Genomic DNA, 20924 nt, shown 5'->3' on the forward strand with positions numbered 1-20924 from the left:
GTGGCAAAAATTATAAAGATTGATGATAATATTTAGTGTCGACAAGTAGGTGAGGAAAAACTCTTGTTAATTGCTGCTAGACTATGAATTGGAGGGCAATTGGAGAGTATCAAAATTATTAATATGCACATACCCTAGACTCTCATTCTAGGAGTCTGTCCAACAGAAATACACATGTGCTCAAACATGCATTGTTACAAAGATAATTGCTGAAGAACATTGTAACCTAAATGTTAATCACTAAGAGACCCTTGGCATAAATTAGGCTCCCTTCATAATCTGGAATCCTAGGCAGTTTTCAAATGAGTGAAGTAATGAAGTGGAAACATATGACAATTTAAGTAAAAAAAAAAAATCACTGAACATTTTGTATGGTACGATCCCAATTGTATAAAAACAAACAACCCTGTGTGTGACTATATGCTTAAGATTATATTTAGGCTTGGCCTGCGATACATAGCAATGGATAAATGCATACTAAATGATTAATAGGAGGTGGGGAAAGTAGATTAGAGGCGAGGAGCTATTGTTTTATTTTGTAGAGTCTTGTGTTAAAATTTATTACACAAGACTACGTTGTTGTAATTAAAAATGTCAAATAAAGACAACATTTCTTTATAAAGAGCAGGTGGGTGGATGGCAGCCAAAGTCATCTGAGTGTGACTTCCTGAGAGGACAAGTCACTTTTGTGTCTGGGCCAGGAGAGAGAGGCCTCCTGGGACCATGGAGTGATCGTGAGTTTTGGAGTCAGAGTTTTCATCCCACCTCCATACATTTGTGAGCTTTGAAGAGTTGCTTAACCTCAGTGAGTCTGTTCCCTTGTGGGTAAAATGGACATCGCTCATGGCTGTGGCTGGTTCTGCAGGGTGGCATGTGGCATGTTCTTACAGCAAATTGGAAAGACAAAGTTAAATGGTTAACCATGGTGGGGGGTAGAGACCTGATCTGTAGTGCCTGCCGCTTTCTGTGGTGTAGATACTCCCACCGTGGCTGATTTCAACCCACCAATGTGGATCCTGCTCCAGTATGCTGGAGAAGGACCCCAAAGTTCATCAAGTCCAACCTCCCACCCAGTGCTTGAGCCACCTTCACCATATTCACGGAAAGATGGACCCAGACCTGCCCCCACATAACTTGCCTCCATTGGGGGTGGATTTCTCCTGGAAGCCCGGAAAGAATGCTCAATTCCTCTGCTATGTGCCAGCCGTCCTGAGATTAAAGTCTTGGAGTTTTACTTGAGTTTTTTCTTCTCCAGATTCTTGTAACTCACCTCAGCCTTTACTCTGAGCTTCCCTCACCCACTATCACCCTGGTCCTTCCCCTGGATACGCCCTCAAAGTATGCTGCCTTGCAGATTTGCCTACACACCGCCGGAGGGGCAGGGATTTGCTGAGGCTGCTATTTACAACAGCCTGCCTTTCTCCCCGTCTCCCCCACCTTGGTGTGTGTGGTTGACTCTTTTCCTTGCCGTGTTTTCTCACAAGACTTTCAGGATCAAGCCATTCCTGGCCAAGAAACAAAAGCAGAATTATTCCATTCTCCCAGTGGATTTACATGAAAAATGATAATAAAATCAGGTACAACTCCAAGAGGAGACACTGGAGTAGAACCAAGCTAGGTCTGTAAGGAGTCACACATGAGACGGCCCACATATCCGTGCTGTATCAAAGTCACTGGCATCTTACCATATCTAATTGAAAACATCGCCACTATCTGGACAGCAAGACATGTTCTATTGGAAAAATGATTTTTCTCTTTGTTTGTATTTTTCTGCGCTAGTAGCTTGGTTCAGTAGTAAGTGTGTGAGCCCTTTTGTTTGAAAAATAAAATAAAATAAAGTAGCCTGGTCATTGGTCCCAGGACAACTAGCTACAAGAGGGTGACCAGGACTGCATCGATGGCAACAGAGGGTAGCTTTAGGGGTAGACTGGATGGGCTCACCAGGGAAGCATATGCAGATGTCAGACTGTGGCTGAAGTCGCTTCTCATATCCTCTGGGCTCGCCCTTGGCTGGGCTTTGGCAATGTCTGTCCTTTTAAGCCTCCTCCCTCTCTCTCAGCTTACTCAGATGCTTTAAACCGGTGCATCCTCCTAGAGGCCAGACTGAGTCATCACCCTCCACTGTTAAATAACAGTGAAAAGCAGGTTCGGAATGCAGGGCCCCCCTTCAGCCAGCTCAGGTCAGCACAGAGCAGAGCCTGCCGAGGACTGGTCTCCACTGCACGTGGCTAACTCTTCTCTCCCTTTTGCCTGGCAGGACTTCTAAACCCTAGCCTTGTCCATCTGCCAAAGCTACAGAGCCCAGAGAGTAAGAAAGATGGAGTTGATACCTCCCCAGCCCTCCACAACAGATTGTTTTTTAAAGTCAGTCTTCTAAGAGCTCTTGGACCTATTCTGCTTTTATCTTCCCACTTTCCTCTCTCTACCCTACTGGCCCCAACCAGGACCCAGACACAAACTTCAGCCTCTTTTGTATTGGGTGAGGTGTGATTTCTGCTGACAGCGAGGAGGGATGAGAGGCAGTGAGCAGGGGCACATGAGATTTCTGAAGCGGGCAAAGTCTCCCCCATCCTCATATCATCTTACTCCATGTCAGTGCCTCCCCTCTCTTATCCCACGCCTTGGAAAGTGACAAATGTATCCACCCCAAAACATAAATGGGATTTACAATCTTGGGAGTAAGTTTGTCTTTGAAAAGAGGCTATCTGGGGAGCACATGTCTTTATTGCCTCTCAGGAAGGCTTACAAGTCTGTCTCACCCACCCAAATCCTAGCAGGTTTAGACCTGCTCCCTCTGGGAAGTGTACCCACAGCCCTGGTTTCAGGATGCTCAGCACTCCTGTTCTTTGGGATATTAATTCTATCTCCCCAAGTAGACTGTCAGTGCCCAGAAGGCAGGACAATGCCTCTCACCTCTCAGCATCCCTCCCAAAGAGCCTGACTCATGCCGGGAATATTGAGTCTTCAATAAATAGTCATCCTTCGATCCAGTTATCCATCCCCAACCATGCAACCATCCATTCATGCATCCATCTATCCATCCATCCATCCATGCATCCATCCATCCATCAGTCCATCCATCCATCCAGCACATGTACTGCATGCCTATCACGCATCAGCACTATGTAGATCTAAGGATATAGATGTTACTGTCTCCACGTGACATCTGTGGTTGGGGATTGATCTATAAGTTCAAAGAAATTATTTTTATTAATATACAATGCTAGCAACTATAGGACACTTTGCAGTTAGCAAAATGCCATCATAGCCCAGTGGATTTCAGGGTCAGGAACAACTAGTTTGTGGCAAGCCGAGACTAAAATCTGGGCCTGTCCAACTCTGTTCATTGGCTGCTCAAGCATCGCAGAGCTGTGCTGAGAGGCATATTTGCAATTTAGCACAAGAGGGACACTTTCCTACTTCAGGGGATCCCCCTTCCCTGATGAGACCCTTGAGTTGATACGGTTCCAGAGGGTGCCCAGTCAATGTGGCAAGGGGACTCTGGGTGCCAGCAGGGCTGCTGAAGGGCTCTGGTTTCTGGCTGGCCCTCCTCTGGCTGTGCTGGTAGCTGCACCGTCTTGCGGCTGACAGCCGGCTGCGCAGAGCCCCGAGCCGGGCCCCAACTCCCCAGGCTGGGCAGGGAGTCCTTTCTGCCTTGGCTCGCTGCCACCCCTGGGAGTTACTCAGGCATGGTGGGGGGGCAGTCTTCAGGCTGGATCTAAACCCCGCAGCTGCCAGTCTAAGCTCCCTTGCCTCCACTCCTCCCCGCACCCCAAAACCCAAATACCTCTGGGGCTGCTGGAACAGACGGGAACCAAGAGAAGCTTCCAGGGACCTTTCAGCCTCCGACGGCAGGCGGGGGATCTCTCTGAGTCTGGGGGTCTCCTCTTAGAACAGCAGTCTCAGCCGTGTCTGAGGAAAAAGGCTTCGGGAGCAGAAAAGAGGTTGTTGAGGCTAAGCCACTTCCTTCTGAGTTTTCCTCCTCTCCCTCTCATGCACAAACTTGGGAAAGTTGCAAAAGAGGCTGGGCCAGGGTGACCTCAGCTCTGTGGGTGGAGTGGGTGGGGAGGATAGGAAAGCCAGGCTTCCGAGCTGACTGGAATCGGGGCCCCTTAAGAATTTAGTTTACAGGGACTCTGGCCCTGGGGGAACGAGGCATAGCAGGCGTGAGAGTGGGCCCTTTTGGGGCAGAGGGTCTGCAAGGTAACACGCCGGTTTATGGGCACCATAAAAAGCCTCTGGCTGTTTTTAGGAACTTCTGCCTCCGCTGCTGGAAGCCACCCAGTAAAGGGGCCCTTTTGTTGGTTGAATTATCAGACTCACATGTGTCGTAGATTCCGACCTGCCATCAGCCTGGTAGGGCGAGGTTCCAGCCCTCACGCCTTGTCCTCACACCGCATCTCCACGTGCATGCGCGCGCGCGCACACACACACACACACACACACAGAACCGGACTTGTGAGTTGGGAGGCAAGTCCTGACATCTCCCTGGGCCCCTCAGATAAGAATGTGTGACCCAACCTGAAGTTCTTAGGAGACTACAGCAAGTTAAATGTTGTGTGAGGCTGATTTGAGCTGCCTGGAACTATGCCTCCGGTAACTAGGGGTGGCGAATTAAAGGGGAATGAAGTGAGTTTAGACACGCCCAAATGAAGTGGGTCACTAGGTCCCAAGGGATCCCTTTAAGGCTTATAATACATTTGATGTGCCCCTGCCTCCCAGCCCCACATTCCTCCTGAGATGGGGTTTTTCCTCCTTGGAGGTCCATTCTTTGTTTAATAACCCTCACTGTCAAAAAATGCCTCCTTTTGTCCAATCTGAGTCTCTGTCGTTGCTTCCTTGCTGCTGTCTAGGTCTATCTGGTCAAGTAGACTATACATTCCTCAAGGGCGGACTTCATACCCTTGAACCCACTCTTGGCCACGTGCAGTGCCAGATACAGGCGCTGGAAAGGAGTTTTTGGTGGAACAAAAGCTCCAGTTGAAGCTCATTTCTTTGCTTCACTAGCAAACATGCCTGGAGGGAGGGTGCAGTGATTTCCATGAAGTGTAGTATTGGACAGGATACATTAAAGTTGGAAAAATTCCAGGGCAAATTCCACTTGGTTTACTTCGGAATGGGTGCGTCAATTCACCCTCAGGACAACCAAACCATTGTTTTATGACAGCCAGTTTGCTCTTAAATTGGTGCCCTTTGAAATCCCCTGCCCCCTGTTCTACTTTTCTGAGACCAGGTTTTAAATGAACATGTGTGTGTGTGTGTGTGTGTGTGTGTGTGTGTGTGTGTGAGAGAGAGAGAGACAGAGAGAGAGAGCGAGAGACAGAGACAGAGACAGAGAGACAGAGACGGGTATCTGTAAAGGTATAGAGGCACACTTAAACCTATTTCAGAGAACATGTAAAAGTTACCATGGGCCGGATGGCTGCTGTGGGTGCTTTTGGGTAGGGAAAGTAAACTGTCCTCGGCTAGTCATTACAGCCTCTGAACATGGGACTGAAATTTATACTTTTAGGGGATGTTTGCAGAACTATCCTTAACACCTTTGGAAGCCAAGTCACCAACCACCTTCAGGCTCTAGTCCCCACTTCCTCTGTCCACATGGATCAAAAGTCAGTGACTTCCCTTCTCTTCCTCTGACACATGCTCCACTGGAAAGTGGCGTCCAGCTTCTACTCAGCGGGGGAGGCCCTGATGCTGCATTCGCTAAAGTTCCTTCCTTTCTTCCCTCTTGCACGCATTCAGTCAATAATCTGAGTGTGTCAGATCCTTTGGGGGACACAAAATGGATACTTGCATTTCATCAGTGGAAATAAGACATGGTGCAAATAATGGTATAAGGAACACAGCTAAAGGGTTGTGGGGATTTAGAAGACTTAAAAGAGGAAAATCTTCATGGAAAGGAAGGATTTGAATTGGAGTTGAGCATGCATAGCCTAGGGACATGTGCAGATGTGTGGTAAGTGGATGGGGAGTGAGGTTCAGTATAAGAAGTGGTCTGGGGGGTGGGGTGGGCCCTGGGTGATGGGGAGAGGAGAGGCTGATCTGCTTGGCAAAAGAGAGAGCGCACAAAAAAGGCATTTGTCAGAGCTGATCACCTTCTCATGTCCAGTCCATAGGGCTGAGACTCCAACCTGGTTTTTCATGGCACTGTGTCTAACATCTCATGGCTATAATCTCAACAATTGTTGAAAAGGGGCTCTCTTGGGGACCATGTTTCTCTGGTGAAGAGTGGGGAAGGACTCTTGGGAGTAAAAGTGTGCAAGTTAGAAAATGGAGGTGGCTCTGTTTGGTCTGGGGTAGAAGAGGTGGGAGTGGAGGTCAGACAGTCAACCGGAGCCAAGGTCCTCCGGAGCCCCGAGAGTCCAGAGCTTGGGTCTGAGTTGTACACTGAGGAGCCGTTGGGAAGTTTGGAGCAGGGGCAGGATGTGATTAGAGCTGGGCTTCCGAAATGTGTCTGGAAGGAGGAGAGACCAGATCAGATGACCAGGATGCTCTTGAAATACTCCTGGTGAAAGGTGATGACTAAGGAACAGGGAAACAAGTGGTGGAAGTGATTTTGTGACAGAATCGACAAGGCCGTTGTGAAGGTTAAATCACGGACTTGCGCCACCATCTAGCAGAGGTCATGGAGGCCCTACTGTGTGCCAGGCACTCGACTGGGTGCTTTGTATTCAGTGGAGAGCAAGACACTGCCTTTTCTCACTTCCAGCACCTGGAGGGCTCTCAACAGACGTTGACTGAATCTGAGGATGTGCTCGGGGAGTGGAGAGGAGTGTGCAGTGCACAGAGGAGGAGCCTTCGCTCTGCAGACTGAGCCTGCAGTCTGGGGGAGGGGTGGGAGAGGGGATGCCACTAACTTACATGGGAAACAGTGAGATTGGGGGGGATACGGGGGCTTCTGTTTTTGTCTAAACTGGGGTTGGGATACCAGCAGGACATCTTCATGACCCCAGTTAAGCTCCATGAGGGCAAACTCTACCTGTCTTGTGCCTCATTCTGTCCCCTGACCACAGCAACAGAGCCCAGGACCTGCCCTGTGCTTGGTCGGCCTCCCCTCCCTTCTCCCCCCCAGCCCTTCCTCTCCCCTCCCTCATTCTCTTGCTTCTAGCCAGAGCAGTGCTGGGGATGTCTCCTGCCAGTTCCCCAGTCTCAAATCTATGAATGCTACCACCCGGGTCCAAGAGCCTGCAAGCAGGGTGTTGATTGAGGAGAGGGCACTGGGCCTCCTCCCGGCTAGTGGGATAGCAGAGGCCCTGGCTTCCCATGGCTTCCTGGAGAGGCTGGGATTGTAAATTATATGTGCAGGCACCAAATCCCCCAAGAAAGGCTCTAACCAACAGAAACAGGAGAAGAAAGATGCCAACAAATAGAAGTTCAAACTCCACCCCTAACCTGCACCACCACCCTGCCAATGGTGCATTCTGTGCTGCCCTCAGTCCACAGCCTTGCTGGAGGTGCCTGTGTTTGCTGCAAATCTGCAGTCAGCTTGGAAACTTACCTCCTTGTATCTATTCCCCTTCTCTTTCTTCCTCACTTCCCTTTTCCCCTTTCTTGCTTCCTTTGAACTTTCCAATAAAATGTTAAATGTAAGCTTCTGACTCAGGCATTTTTAAAAAAGTTTCCCCTTCGGGAAACACACCCAAGATAGATCTCTATAAATATTTGTTGGGTAAATGAATGAATTGCAGGACCAGAGCTCAGGCTAGAGAGCGCAGGATGAGAAACAAAGATATAAGAGCTAATTTGAAAAGGTCATAGATTTAGGGATTATCTGCTTAGAAATGTTGACACAGGGGCTGTCCACCTCATCCCCAACGTGTGAGAGGGGAAGGAGATGGAGCGGGGAGAACGAGAGAGAGAAAGAAAGAGAGAAGAGGGCTGAGGCAGAACTTGAGACACACTCACATTTAAGAATCAGGAGAAAGGAGAGGATCTCAGCCAGAGATGCCTGGTTAGGCAGAGATGACCAGTGTTTGTTCAAGCCCCCTTGCACCGACAGGCCACAGCTCACTGCCATTTGCCAGCCCTTGTAGATAGGCGTGGCCATGGACCACATTTTAGCTGGTGGACAGAATGGTGAACAAGACAGAGCTCCTGCTCCCACAGAGCTCAAGTCAAATGGACGTAGAGAAGTGTCCCACTGGCACCTGGGCCTCTTTCAAACCTGGCCTGGGAAGACTTCTTGCAGGAGCTGTGGCACTCTCTCCCTGTCCACAGGACAGTAGAATAACTCTGAGGTCCTAGGGGATGTGAGAACCACAAGGCACACGGATCCCAGGGTTTTGAATCATTGGCTCCTCTGCTGGCTTCTCCGTGAAGCCAGCACTTTGTGCTAAGCCACTGTGATTTGGGAGTATCTCTGTTATAGAAACTAGTGTTGTCATAACCTGGCAAGTGTTGAAAAGACGAGGGCAGGTTTAAAGCTTAAGAGTGGGGGTGTACTATGGTCCTGAGGCCTGGACTTGTAGCTCTAAACCCTGATGTCTTTTACACACCCCAGGTCTGTGGGGTGTTAGGTGAGTTCTCACGTAGCTCCTCTCCCCTACCATCCTTGTAAGCACAAGTTCTCCTTTTAAGAGCTTCCCAGCCAAAGTCACTGAGCCATGCTTTGAAGCTTTCCTGAGAAAAAAGAGCAGACTTCCCATTCCTGAGGCTGCTGGCTCCCACGCAGGACCGTCATGCCAGCCTCCCTCCTACAGTGAGATGCTCGTGCCAGAGGTCTTTAGTTGAGAACAGACACAGTAGGAAGGACTGAAGCAGGGTAACCCTGGCAACCTCAGCACTGGGAACTCGGGAGCTGTCTCTGTGTGCCTGCCACGCACGACTCGGCTCAGGCACCCCTCCGCCCTGTGGGGTCCCGCACAGTTTCCCCATTCCCAGGAGAGAGAGTCTGACAGGGTGGGGTGACTTGAGGCCTGTGTTCTCCCCTGTAATGTCAGTGGTGATGACGGGAAGCCAGGAACCACCAGGAGAGGCTACAGGACTTAGAACAGGAGGGGAACAATTCCTCAAAGGAAGAGATGCCCGAGGCACAAAAGGGGCGGGTTCCCCAGAATCATTTTGCAGGGTCTTCTCTCTGCACAAGAGCGGAAAGGAGGACGCTGTTTGGACCCTTTTGGGGGTCAGCAACCATTCCTTTTCAACAGCGTATACATTTTTATTATAGCAAGTAAACATTATTAGGGGGACTGTCTGGAATCTACGTCTCATCCTTGCCTTTGGGATGCTCTGAACCGTCAGCGACCTGGGCCAGGGAGGGGTGTGCATCAGAAGGAGTGGATTAGGAGCTGGGAGACGTGGATTTGACCTTCATCTCTACTTCTGACAAACAGTTTAGTTATTTTATACCCCGATTTCCCTATCTACAAAACAGGATAAGAAAACCTCCTCTGCCTAATTTACAGATTTGTTGTGAGGGAAAGAAAAGAAAAGAACAACAGAACACCAAAAACTCCTAAAAGGACTTTAAGAAGCCAAAAGTCAGATATAAGAGCAGTTCATTAGCAGAGCATCTGTTATGGGTTGAATTGTGTTCCCTTAAAAGATAGGTTGAAGTCCGAACCCCTGTACCTGAGAATGACCCTATTTGGAAATAGGGTGGTTGAAGGTGCAATTAAAATTGAGATGCTTTCGTACTAGAGAAGGGTGGGCCTCTCATCTGTTGTGACTGGTGTCCTTATTAGAGGGAAGAGTCACAGAGGCAGAGACACACAGGGACACAGCATGTGATGGTGGAGGCAGAGATTGGAGTGATGCAGTTATAAGCCAAGGAATGCCGAGGGTTCCAGCCACCGCCAGAAGTCTGGTACAGGTGAGGAGGGTTTCTCCCCTATGATTTCAGAGGGGGCATGGCCCTGCTGACACGTTGATCTTGCTCTTCTAGGCTCCAGAACTGTGAGGCAATAGATATCTGTTGTCTTAAGCCACTAAATTTGTGGTACTTTGTTACGGCAGCCCTAGGAAATGAATCTGGAATCCTTTAACAATTCCCAGGGTGCGGTGACGCTTTAGCCAAAGCTCTTGGCCCATCCCTGAGAGGTGGTGACCTAGTTTCAGACATAAGACATGGGACAGGGTCCTGGATTTCAGAGGTAATAAACTCTGATGTGAAGGTCACAGAGAGCCAAGGTCAGTTGTGGAAAACCCAAAGCAGCTATTAGGGTTAAGTAGGTTTTCACAGGAAGCAGGAGTTTAGTCCACACTGACTGAAAGCATCACTTCTGCCTTGAGGGAACAGAATACTCAGAGTAAAACTGGATTAGGGCAGCCTTGGGACTGAGCATGCTTTCACTTCCTACAGATGTGATTATAGCATCACTTTCGTACTCCAGCCTCCGCTCCTCAGGCTCCCGGTCCCGCAGGTACCAGACCAGCACATCAGGGTAGCTGCCCACATAGAAATCACCCTTAAGGAAAAAGCCTCCAGGGATGCTCTCTAAAGGTTGGCGCCCTGCCCCCACAGAGCTTGTGTTGTTAACAGCTCCACTACGCTGCTTTTGACTTATTCACTCTGAAAGCAATAATTTAGTTTAAAAAATGTGTGTGTGTGTGTATGTGTGTATATATATAAGATGGCAAAGAAAGAGTAAAAACAAAGCAAAAAAAAAAAGTGTGTGCATGTGTATAGCCATGAACTTCTTGGATCCTGATACTTAGAGGGAAGGAAAACTAAAATTATGAGCCAAGTGCTTGCATCCAGGTGAGCTCAACTCTTCCGAAAAGCTCTGAAGGGAGGATATCTCAGAGACACGAAGTAACTAGCCATGAACACCAGACTGATGAGGGACAGAACACAGCTGTGGATCCAGGCTTAGGGTTAAGCTTGGTGTGTTTTCCACAACCGCTGCTGCCAGAAGTGACAGCCAGGGCCTGTCCCAGTTGTCTTGCAGGTCCTAGGGTGCCTCTCTTAGCACCTGGCACAAAACAAATATTTATGGGATTGGGTTAAATTAACCTCAAATGAACTTAATGTGCATTAAGAGAGGGTTTGATAAATAAATTGCCACCGTGCTGAATGAGAAGAATGTACTGTTGGGAAATCTACTGTTAAATGAGAAAAGAAAAAGGTTTCCTTACCAATAGCCACCTTTGTTTATATGTGCAAAGAAAAACGTCTGCATAAGATAACTTCAGATTCATACTAATGCTTGTCTCTGAGGAGGAGGCTTATGGGGAACTCATGTATTTTAGAATAAGAAAATCCCTGAAGATATTTCCATTTTGAAAAAAGTAAAATTGAAAGAAAGGAAAAGAAAGACAAGTTGTTTCCATCGGCAACAGATGGTCCTTAGACCCAGGTTCCCTATATCAGCTCCCTTAGGAGGGGCCCTGGGTCCCAAAGGTGAAAAGGATCCATTCAGAGCCTCTCTCTCCCTCTTGCTTTCTCTCCAACCACCCTCCTCCCATGTACTATGAAATATTTTCATTTACAACAAACACATGAACACGCTGCAAGGAATCAGAACTGTGGGAAAATGGGCCCGGGACATCTCTTCGTATTGAGGTCAATTCAAAAGTTCACAGGAGCTGACTTGAAGAGGCGCCCAGTGGCTAAAGGTGGGGTGATCTGAGCATTAAAAAAATGGCAGTTAATGAGGGCACAGGGTGGAGGATGAAGAGGAAGCTGGGACAAAGTGAGAGAGTAGCATTGGCATATACACACTACCAAATGTAAAACAGATAGCTAGTGGGAAGCTGCTGCATAACACAGGGAGATCAACTCGATGATGGGTGATGACTTAGAGGGTTGGAAGGCGGAGGGTGGGAAGGAGTCATGGGAGGGAGGCGATATGGGGATATATGTATAAATACAGCTGATTCACTTTGTTGTACAGCAGAAACTGGCACAACAGTGTAAAGCAATTATATTCCAATAAAGAGCTTAAAAAATAAAGAAATGTACTGACCATGTCTGAAAAAAAAAAGAAAGGCAGTTAAGTTGAAACACACTCATAATTCTGAAAACTGGTAAATAAAGGGAAAAAAACGGGTAATCTTGCCTTTCCTGTATGAGCTGTACCTCACAGTGGACAATAGTTAAAGAAAGGATTGTTTTTTTTATAGAAGAGTTCCAGCTAACAGATACAGGAAGAAAAATAGAAAAATCCCAGTTTTTCAGCTCCTAGTGATAGCATGGATCTACGTGAGGATCCAGGGCTGCTCAAACCTTTAGGTCAAAATGTTGAAGGGAACGTTGTTGTGGGTGGGTGAGGCTGACAACAGGGGATCCCACCCATCAGTCCTAATGTTATGAATCGAGTGGCGCCAGGCATTATCTGCCCCCTGATGGGATAGAGTGGAGGTACCCTGCACCGTCTATGAAGTGTTCTTGCCACAAAATCAGACCTCTAGATCTAATTATTATTTTATAGGAACAATGAACTCAGACAACCACGTTACGTGACAGCTCTGGATTTCAGCCAGTGAGATTCAGAATGTGAAACTCTATGGATGAAAAGAGACATAAGAGACATTTCAAGTAAATGCAGTTTGTGAAACTTGAATCCCGACACAAACAAGGCAACTGTAAAAATGACCATTTATGAGGCAATAGGAAACATCTGAACACTGATAGCGTATTTAAGAATACTTGTTTCCGACACAGGGAACTGTATTCAATGTCTTGTGATAAATTATAATGGAAAAGAATATGAAGAAGAATATATATGAATATATGTATAACTGAATCACTTTGTTGCACAGCAGAAATTAACACAATATTGTAAATCAACTATACTTGATAAAAAAAAAAGAAATACTGGTTTCTTCTACTGTCTGAAGTGAAATATCTATGAAATCTTTCCTAAGCTGAAATGGCATAAAGCAATTACCTTAGGACACATTTTGCTAATGGAGGCATAAATTAAATAGAGATAAGCTCGGATACTCACAGACACAGCTCAAAGCTATGGCGGCTTGATGCCCAGAGGCTGAGTGTTGTTCTCAGGGAGGAACCTGGCTGTATCACTCTCACTGCTTGGGTATGCCCTGTCTCTATAAAAGCTTACTGCAAAACAAATGCTGAATGCTTTTTTTCGCTTTCTGCTTTTTTTCCATAAATGCAAAAATCCTCTTTGGATTCCATTAGGTTAGGCAAAGTGGTTACTAATGTAGGTCTTTCATAAAAGCAAAGTGGTGTAAAGCAAACTTTTGAAAAGCAGAGGATACCTGTATTAGAAGGATTTACGGATAAGTACTTGATGTGATGATTTCTGATGTGATGCTAAGAATTTGCTTCAAAATAATCCAGGTATGTGAGGCTGGAGAGAGGAGTGGCTGTCATACAGATGAAACAGGCCTGGCCATGTGAGGCTGGGTTGTGAAAATCCAGTGGGGCTGCGCAGGGATTTATCGTACTATCATCTCTGCTTGTGCACCTGCTCGGACATTTCCATAGTAAAACATTAGCAAAGAATAATAAAAAGTATGGGCATACAACTTAATTCTTCCATCATGATGTCAGTGGAGTTGGTGTGTATGTGGGTATTTATGAAGTGTGTGAGTGTGAGTGTGTGAGTGTGAGAGTGTGTGTGAGTGTGTTCTCATGCTCTGTTTCATTCTGATTCAGGCTGCATCTCTGGAACAACTGCATTCTATTGAAAATAACTTTTTGACAGCTGTGCTGACTGCCCCAACTTAACAGGGCCAGCTGAATTTCCATGGGGGCAGGCATAGACGCAAGGCCCTCGCTTGGGGGACCGCTGGGGCCAGCCACCCACGGCACAGTTATTCCCATGGTCAGAGACAGAGTAAAACTATCTAATGAAGACATTGCCTAGGGTCAGAAGAACCAAGCTGGAGGTTGGATGTCAGAACCTCAAAAGCCACTGATTCAAAACTTCATTCTAACCATGAATTTCTAGAGTTGGAAAGAAGAATGTAAATGACGTACAGGGAAAGAAGGAAGTAGTGCTGCCTAGAGGCTGTACTGTGTGGTAGTGGTAGCTCTATCAAATGGCCTTGGACAGCTGCTTCACAATTTTGGCTGGTTGGTTCTTTCTCCTGTTTCATATACCTATATGTGTTTACTCAACAAAGTGTTTATACAGTTTCGTATACGTGGGTCTCAGCTTCTAAGTTCAACAATTTTGCTAATTATTCATCTATTATATACCTCCACCCCTTACCACCATTTTACAATTGGGAAAACTGAAACCTTGTTGCATGGCTAGAACAGCAAAAGGTTTGGCATTAGAAGATCTTGGCTTATATTCTGGTTTCTTGAGTTTCTAACAAAGCTCAACTTAATTTTTTAAGGGAGAGTAATTGCTCTTTAAGTGGCTAGCCACTGCTATTCTCTTGTTGAGGTTCTGGGAAGAATCATTTGAGTGGCTCCTTCTGGTTATAAGCCAAGTGAGCATTCATTGTTCTGTGAGAAGAGTATAACCTCCCCCGGCCTTATTTGGTTTGGTAAAGACTTGGGGTCTAACAGGCAGGGGTTGTCTTTCCAACAACCATTTGAAGTTTGAGGTTGCTGATGAGGTTTTGGGAAAATTCACTGAGGGCTTCAAGAGCCTTCTTAAGAGGAAGGGGATAAACATGCAAAGTTATGACAGCATCCGCGATGGATTGAGGTGGCTCTGATTGAAAACTGCTGGCATAAAAGGACAATGGCACCATAATGGGTACAGGGAAGGGCGTGTGGGTGAGCAGGGACTCATATAGGGTGAAGGGCAGAGACTGTGGGGTGCTGGATGGGGAAGGGTGTGTAGACTGACGAAGGTAGCATGGTTGCTATGTCTAGCTTGTCCTCAGCATGGTGTCCACAGTTGGCAGCTCCAGAGTTCCTTAGCTGGAGGAGCTTAGGGAATTTAACATGAAGCTGTGTTTTAAAGCAAAACATTTGTCTTGCATTGTCTGCTTATGTTTGGTGGCTTTGGGAAGGGGTGAATGGAGATCAAGGTGTGGGAGTAGTTAAAGCCCTCCGTCTACACCTTAGTGCTTCCATCCTGGCACAGTCACCCTGATGCTGTAGGTGACTCTTGGGCAAAGTTCGTGCAGTAAAGTGTGTCGCTAAAGAACCAAGATATTGAAAATTTGGGATCATAGATTTCCAAAACACCCAGGAGTTCCCTTTCCATCTCACTCTCCAAACGTACCAGTCTCCTGCAACAAGACATTTTCTTGTTTGAGGAGAATGTTAACTTGAACATTAGGAGAGAGATAATCTTATTCTGTACCCTCCTTGCCTAAGCAACTCACATCTTGAACCATTTAACTCTCTGAGTCTCAATATCCTCGTCTATAAAATGGGATAATAATATCCCAGTCTGACTTGGTGGTTGAAGGGATTAAACTTTGTCAGTTGAAATGTGCTACCTGACACTGTTGGAAAACCTTATCAAATGGCTTATCCAAGGTTTGCTGCTGCTTCATGGCAGAACAGGAAATTAGAACTAGCCCAGTGGTGTTCCTACCATCGGCAGCTGTGCCCCTCCCAGAGGGAATGCCTTCAGAGCTGGATAAGATGGGAGGGGGCTCAGGGTAAAAGCAGCCTGAGTGCAAGTGACTGTTTGAAAAGGGGAAGTGGCAGACATGTGGGGATGGCCCTGTGACTTGCAGAATAAGGAAACAGTTCTCACCAGCAGGGAGTAGGCAGTTGGTTGGAGGGTGTAGGGGACTCCACTGATGGTGAAGGTGACATCCGGCAAGATGCCGATGTTGACACACTGCACAGTGCACGAAGACACAACACAGAGGATCCGTCCAGAGGCCTCCCAATTCTCCATCCATGGGCTCTGCCCCAGTGGCCTTGTGCAGCGGTTTGCTACTGTCCGAGGGGCCTGTCATGATGGAGGTCCCTGTGTCCACCATGGCCTAGCAGCCCTCGGAGCAGAACATCACAGTGCCTCCCATCTGGATTCTGAAGACAAAGGAAGCATCGATGTCAAGCCACCCCCACCTCTCCTGCCTCCCTCGCCCCCACACCAAGCTTCCCTGGCCCCGCAGCAGCTCTCACTCTCTGCCAGGTTCTCTAATACAAAGAAGCACATTAGTAATTTCCATTTTGGTCTCTCTTACCACGTGAGTGTTTCTCAATATTTTTTTTTGCTGAGATCTTTAGCAGGAAATACATTTACTTCTTGACCCACTACATACACACACACACACACGCACACACACACACAGAGTAAACATTTCATGAAACAGTACTTAACCTTAATATGTGAAGTGCACTCTGATACTTTCTATTTTAGCCCATTTCATTAAAAAATGTTGGTCACGATCCTCTAAAATGATGTCATGACTCATAAGTGGTTAAATCTCTGCAGTTTGAAAACCATCAGTAGACAGTACACATTGGAGCCTTTTTGGCTTTTGTATCCCTGTGCCTAGCACATGCCTGTCCCTTTGCAGGAACTTATCTTCAGCTGAACTGGAAGTTGAATGACATTTCTTTGAATTCCTGCATTGTCTAGTACAATGCTAGGTATGTGGCAGGAATCTAGTTCTACTTCCCCCAATTGCTCCATGCCTGTGTGTGGGTGCGTGCGTGTGTGCGTACGTGTGTGTGAAGGCTCAGTCAATGCCGCCCCCTCCATGACACCCTCAAGAAGATCTTTAGATTGAAGTGGTCTTGCCCTTTCTGCCGGGCCATCTCATGGAGCACTGACCACCTTCTACTCTACACGGTAGTAGTTTGTGTGTAGATGTCACCTTCTGCAATGCTTTGTGAAGGCAAAAATCTTTTGCACCCCCTTGTCACTTAGCCCTTGTCTTACGTGCTAATTAATGTTGAATGAGTAGTTGGCTGAGTGTTAGTATTTACTGCCTGTTGAATTGAAGATGCATCACATGTTCAAGAAAGGAAACTGAGAGTTGCTACCAAGTGCCTGCTGCCCCGCCCTGCACCTCTGCTCAGCACCTCCATACCTCTAGCCTCATGCAGCTAGCTCCCGGCATCCTCTCCCAGTGACTAGCAGTTTCATTTGGGTCAACTCAGTTAATCCAGTTTGAGTTGAGCCTGTTACGAGTTCTTCCCTCAAACTGTAACTCAGCTGTGGAGGATACTTATGTGTCCACTGCAATCTGCCAGTAGCCTTGCTAGGTGACTGGGACCCAATTTAGGTTCCCAGAGAGATGGGAATTGTCATAGCTGCCGAAAATCAGCTCTTTCCCTGCATCAGCCTTCTGTGTCACTGCGTGGAAAGAAAGGAGGATTGTCAAGGAAGGGCCACAGAAGAACCTTAGGGATGAGCCTCAGCCAGCCCTCTGCTTCTTGGTCTGGACACTTACACCAAGCACCGAGATAGGCAGAAATATCAGCCTGCACTTTGAGACCAGGACTTCTGACCGCTGCAAGTTGATTAGTCTGAACCTTTTGAGGCAAAAAAAGAGAAACAACTCTGCTCAGTGATTTGTGAATATCCTCCTGCTTCTTGGATAGAAGGGGTAGGGAGGTGAGAAGTGGGGACCACAGGTCTGGTCGTGCAGAGCTCGTGCAGGACCAAGGCCAGTACCATCCTGGGGGGTGTATTCACCATGCGACTTGAGACACCCCCAAAGACCACTTTGCCCCAAGTATCTTCCCCACTATTGCGGTGGTGCCTGGAATTTCCACATTATTCACTCCTTTGTGTTAGGCGAGGATGCTAATTAACTCAACGTGACTTACTGAGTTCTTGAATTTTTATTAATATTGTGTTGATTTCTCAGAATATGTTCTGCCACCTAGCAGGATCCTGGGGAAATAGGACCTAAAAGTGACTTGTTTTCAGGAGGGAAAGGATCAGAGAAATACAAAACTTGGGGCTCTGTATGGCAGGGCAGTAAAGGGGAAGGGGAGTGGATATTTATGGGAATCTAAGGGAAAAAGTTGTAGAGGTATGAGGGGGGAAGGACTGATGTTTGTTGATGGCCTTTATGCAGAGCACTGTGCTAGGAGTTTTCCCTGCCTGATCTTATTAATTCTCACGTCAGCCTAGTGTCCATTTGAGGAAAATGAGGCTCAGGGAGATGAAGTAATGTAAGTGGGGGGTGTGAGGAATTTAAATCCAGGCCAGTCTGACAAATTCACATCTTTTCAGGCTAAAAGGGAGGAGGAAGCTCTGAAGGGAGGAAGTGAGGGGTCCAGACACCTGCCCTCTTACTCACAGTTCTGTCCAGGCCTGGTCCCCACTGCAGTCAGGCTGGAGAGGAAGCCGTTTGATAGAGGACACTGAAGGCTCTCCATGTGGGAGAGGAGAGCAAGAGAAATGGCCTTCTGCTGAAACAGGGATAAGCTCAGGCCACGTCTTCCTGGGAAGGGGTCAGAGAGGTAAGAAATGTCCTCCCTGACCCTCCTGGGGCCCCAGGTAACAGTGCCCAGGGACAGGTGAGTCTCATGACCTTTTCCCACCGCAGCATGCAATTTAAAAAATTGTGTAAATTGGCAAAGCACACATAAACTCGACCCTCTTAGCATTTTTAAGTGTACAGTTCAGTAGTGTTAAGTATATTCACATGGTGGTGCAACCAATCCCCAGAACTTTTTCATCCTGTAAGAGTGAAACCCTGTACCCACTCAGTAACTTCCCACTTGTCCCTCCCCTAGTCCCTGGCGACCACCGCTCTACTTTCTATCTCTGTGAATTTCACTACTCTAGGTATGGTAAGTGAAATCATACAGTATTTGTTTTGGGGGACAAGCTTGTTTCACTTAGAGTAATGTTCTCAAGGTTCATCCATGGGCAGCAACTGTTAGAATTTTCTTCCTCTTTCAGGCTGAATAAGATTCTACTGTATGTATATACTACATTTTGTTATTCCATCCATTAATGTGTAACTATTTTATCGCCAGCTAACTTTTGAATTTTCTTCCCCACCTCCTCCCATTGGAATTAAGCTGTTTGAGGGTAAGGACTGTCCTCCTTCTTGTTCCATTTTGTTCCCAGTGCCCAGCACCGTGGTCAGGACATAATAAGGGCTTGATAAGTATTTATTCACTGCATAAATGAATGTCCAATCCCAGAGATATCTTAAATTAGTCCCGTGTGGTACAGTTTACAAAGTCCTTTTCTCAAAGACTTTATGAGGCAAAGCCCATTTTCTCAATATGCAAAGAGGGTAAGCGTTTTGCCCCAAATCACACAGCTGGTACTAGACCAAGCAAGAGCTCCAACCCAGGCGTTGTGACTGCTGAGTCTAGACGTGTTGTCTTCCTGTAGTCATAACCTCAGCCTGGTGGGCTTGACAGGCCTTCCCTGCTCACGTACACAGAAAACACGGGTAGATCCACTAGCTTCTGGGTCGTCATGTCGAACACCGGGGTCACCCCTTCAGCGGCCAAGCAGGGGTATCCCAGGCCCAGAATTCCATCAGACTCTGCGTTCATAAAGGACTGGTCAGACTCTGTGACACTCTCTCCAAATTGCTGGCCAACCTCAGTCCATGCTTCTACCTCATGGAGGAGCCTGAATGAAAATCACACAGGAGATCTTTGACAAACGGTCTCAGATTCCTGCAGTCTTCCTCGGTCCTAAAGCTAACTCTTCCCCTACTCAGCTTCCCTTGATTAAATGGACACAACGACTTTTGCCATGTCCCCATCCACTTGATTTTTCTATGTAATCAGTTTTTGTTTCCGTATAATACAGAAATCACAAGTGTACAGTAGGAGTTTTCACAAACTGGACCCACCCATGTAATCAAGCTTCTACATCGAGAAACAAGACACTACAACCCTCTCCACAGAAGCCCCTTCACGCCCCCTGCCAATCACTGAGACTTTCCTCAAAAGTAACCAATCTCCTGGCTTCTAACAGCTTATATTGCTTTTGCCTATTTTTGAATTTTATATGAGTGGAAACATATGGTATGAATTCTTTTGTATCTGGCTTTTGTCACTCAACACGATGTTATTATTGCATGCTGCTGTATAATTTTCATTGCCTTTAGTATTCCAGGGTATGAATATATCATCATTATTTATCCATTCTAACTTTGATGGATATTTGGGGTGTTTCCTGTATTTGACTCTTGTTAACAGTGCTGCTTGTACTTGTCTTTCGGTGAACATGTGTACATATTACTGTTGGATGTGTGCCTAGGAGTAAAACTGCTACATAACAGGGTTTGCAAGTGTTTTGCTTGAGTAAATACTGACAGTTTTCCAAAGCGACTGTAACCATGGATGTTTCCAATACCAATGTTTTGAAAGGTCCTGTTGTTCTATATCCTCACCAATATTGGGTATTGCCTGTCTTTTCCACTTTAGTCTTCTAGTGGATATGCTTGGGCTACATTGAGGTTGTAATTTGTATTTCCAGATGACTAATAAAATTGGACATTTGGATATCCTCTTTTCTGAAGTGGGTTATCTTCAGTTTTCTCATTGGTTAGTAGGAGTTCTTTATTTATTCTGGAATCAAGTCCTTCGTTGGATACATGCATTACAAACAGCTTCTCCCATACTGTGACTGGTGTTTTCACTCTCTTAATGGTGTTTTTTGATGAACAGAAGATATGAATTTCAATGTAGTCAAATTTATCAATTTCCCCCCTTATAATTAGTAGTTTTTTAAAGCTTGTGAAGAAATTTTTGCCTACCTTAAGGTCATGAACACATTTTTCTATTTTTTTCCTAAGAGCTTTATTGTTTTACTTTTCACATTTTATATGTCTGCAATCTATTAGAAGCTCGATAATGTGTGAGTTAAGATCCATTTTTTCTTTCTTAGAAGTCAGATTTATTGAGATATTTATACACAATAATTCACCATTTTAAGTGTACAGTTCAGTGACTTTTGACAAATAGTTTCTGTTTGCTAATATTTTGTTTAAAACTTTTGCATCTACATTTGTGAGAAAGAGACTGGTCTGCAATTTTCATTTCTTTTAATGTCCTTTTCAAGTTTGTTATTAAATTTATGCTGGCCTCATAAAATAAGTCAAGAAGTGTCCCTTCTTTATCAATTATCTGGAAGAGTTTGTGTAAGATTGGTGCT

General features: G+C 46.3%; 2 protein-coding genes and 1 pseudogene across 8 annotated transcripts in view; 1 reads left to right on the forward strand and 2 right to left on the reverse strand.

Annotated features, from left to right (window-relative positions):
* RAB7B (RAB7B, member RAS oncogene family) overlaps nucleotides 1–4016 on the reverse strand; it is a 52391-nt gene extending 48375 nt beyond the window's left edge. For all 7 annotated transcript variants that reach the window (XR_009052829.1, XM_057729357.1, XM_057729356.1 and 4 more), the window contains exon 1: nucleotides 3788–4016. The gene's annotated coding sequence lies outside the window, so the exon portion shown is untranslated. The remainder of the gene's footprint in view (nucleotides 1–3787) is intronic.
* Nucleotides 1339–1626, forward strand: LOC130850035 (60S ribosomal protein L39-like; annotated as a pseudogene).
* A 109-nt stretch (nucleotides 4017–4125) lies between the features above and the next one.
* On the reverse strand, nucleotides 4126–20537 carry CTSE (cathepsin E). Its single transcript, XM_057727204.1, is given in 11 exon segments — nucleotides 4126–4142; nucleotides 10319–10386; nucleotides 13636–13712; nucleotides 13715–13776; nucleotides 13779–13858; nucleotides 15401–15457; nucleotides 15582–15668; nucleotides 15771–15862; nucleotides 17023–17138; nucleotides 19153–19391; nucleotides 20527–20537. Coding segments are annotated over 11 exon segments (906 nt in total).
* Nucleotides 20538–20924: the final 387 nt, after the last annotated feature.

This window comes from Hippopotamus amphibius, chromosome 3, assembly GCF_030028045.1.
Source record: "Hippopotamus amphibius kiboko isolate mHipAmp2 chromosome 3, mHipAmp2.hap2, whole genome shotgun sequence".
In the NCBI taxonomy this organism is placed as follows: domain Eukaryota; kingdom Metazoa; phylum Chordata; class Mammalia; order Artiodactyla; family Hippopotamidae; genus Hippopotamus; species Hippopotamus amphibius.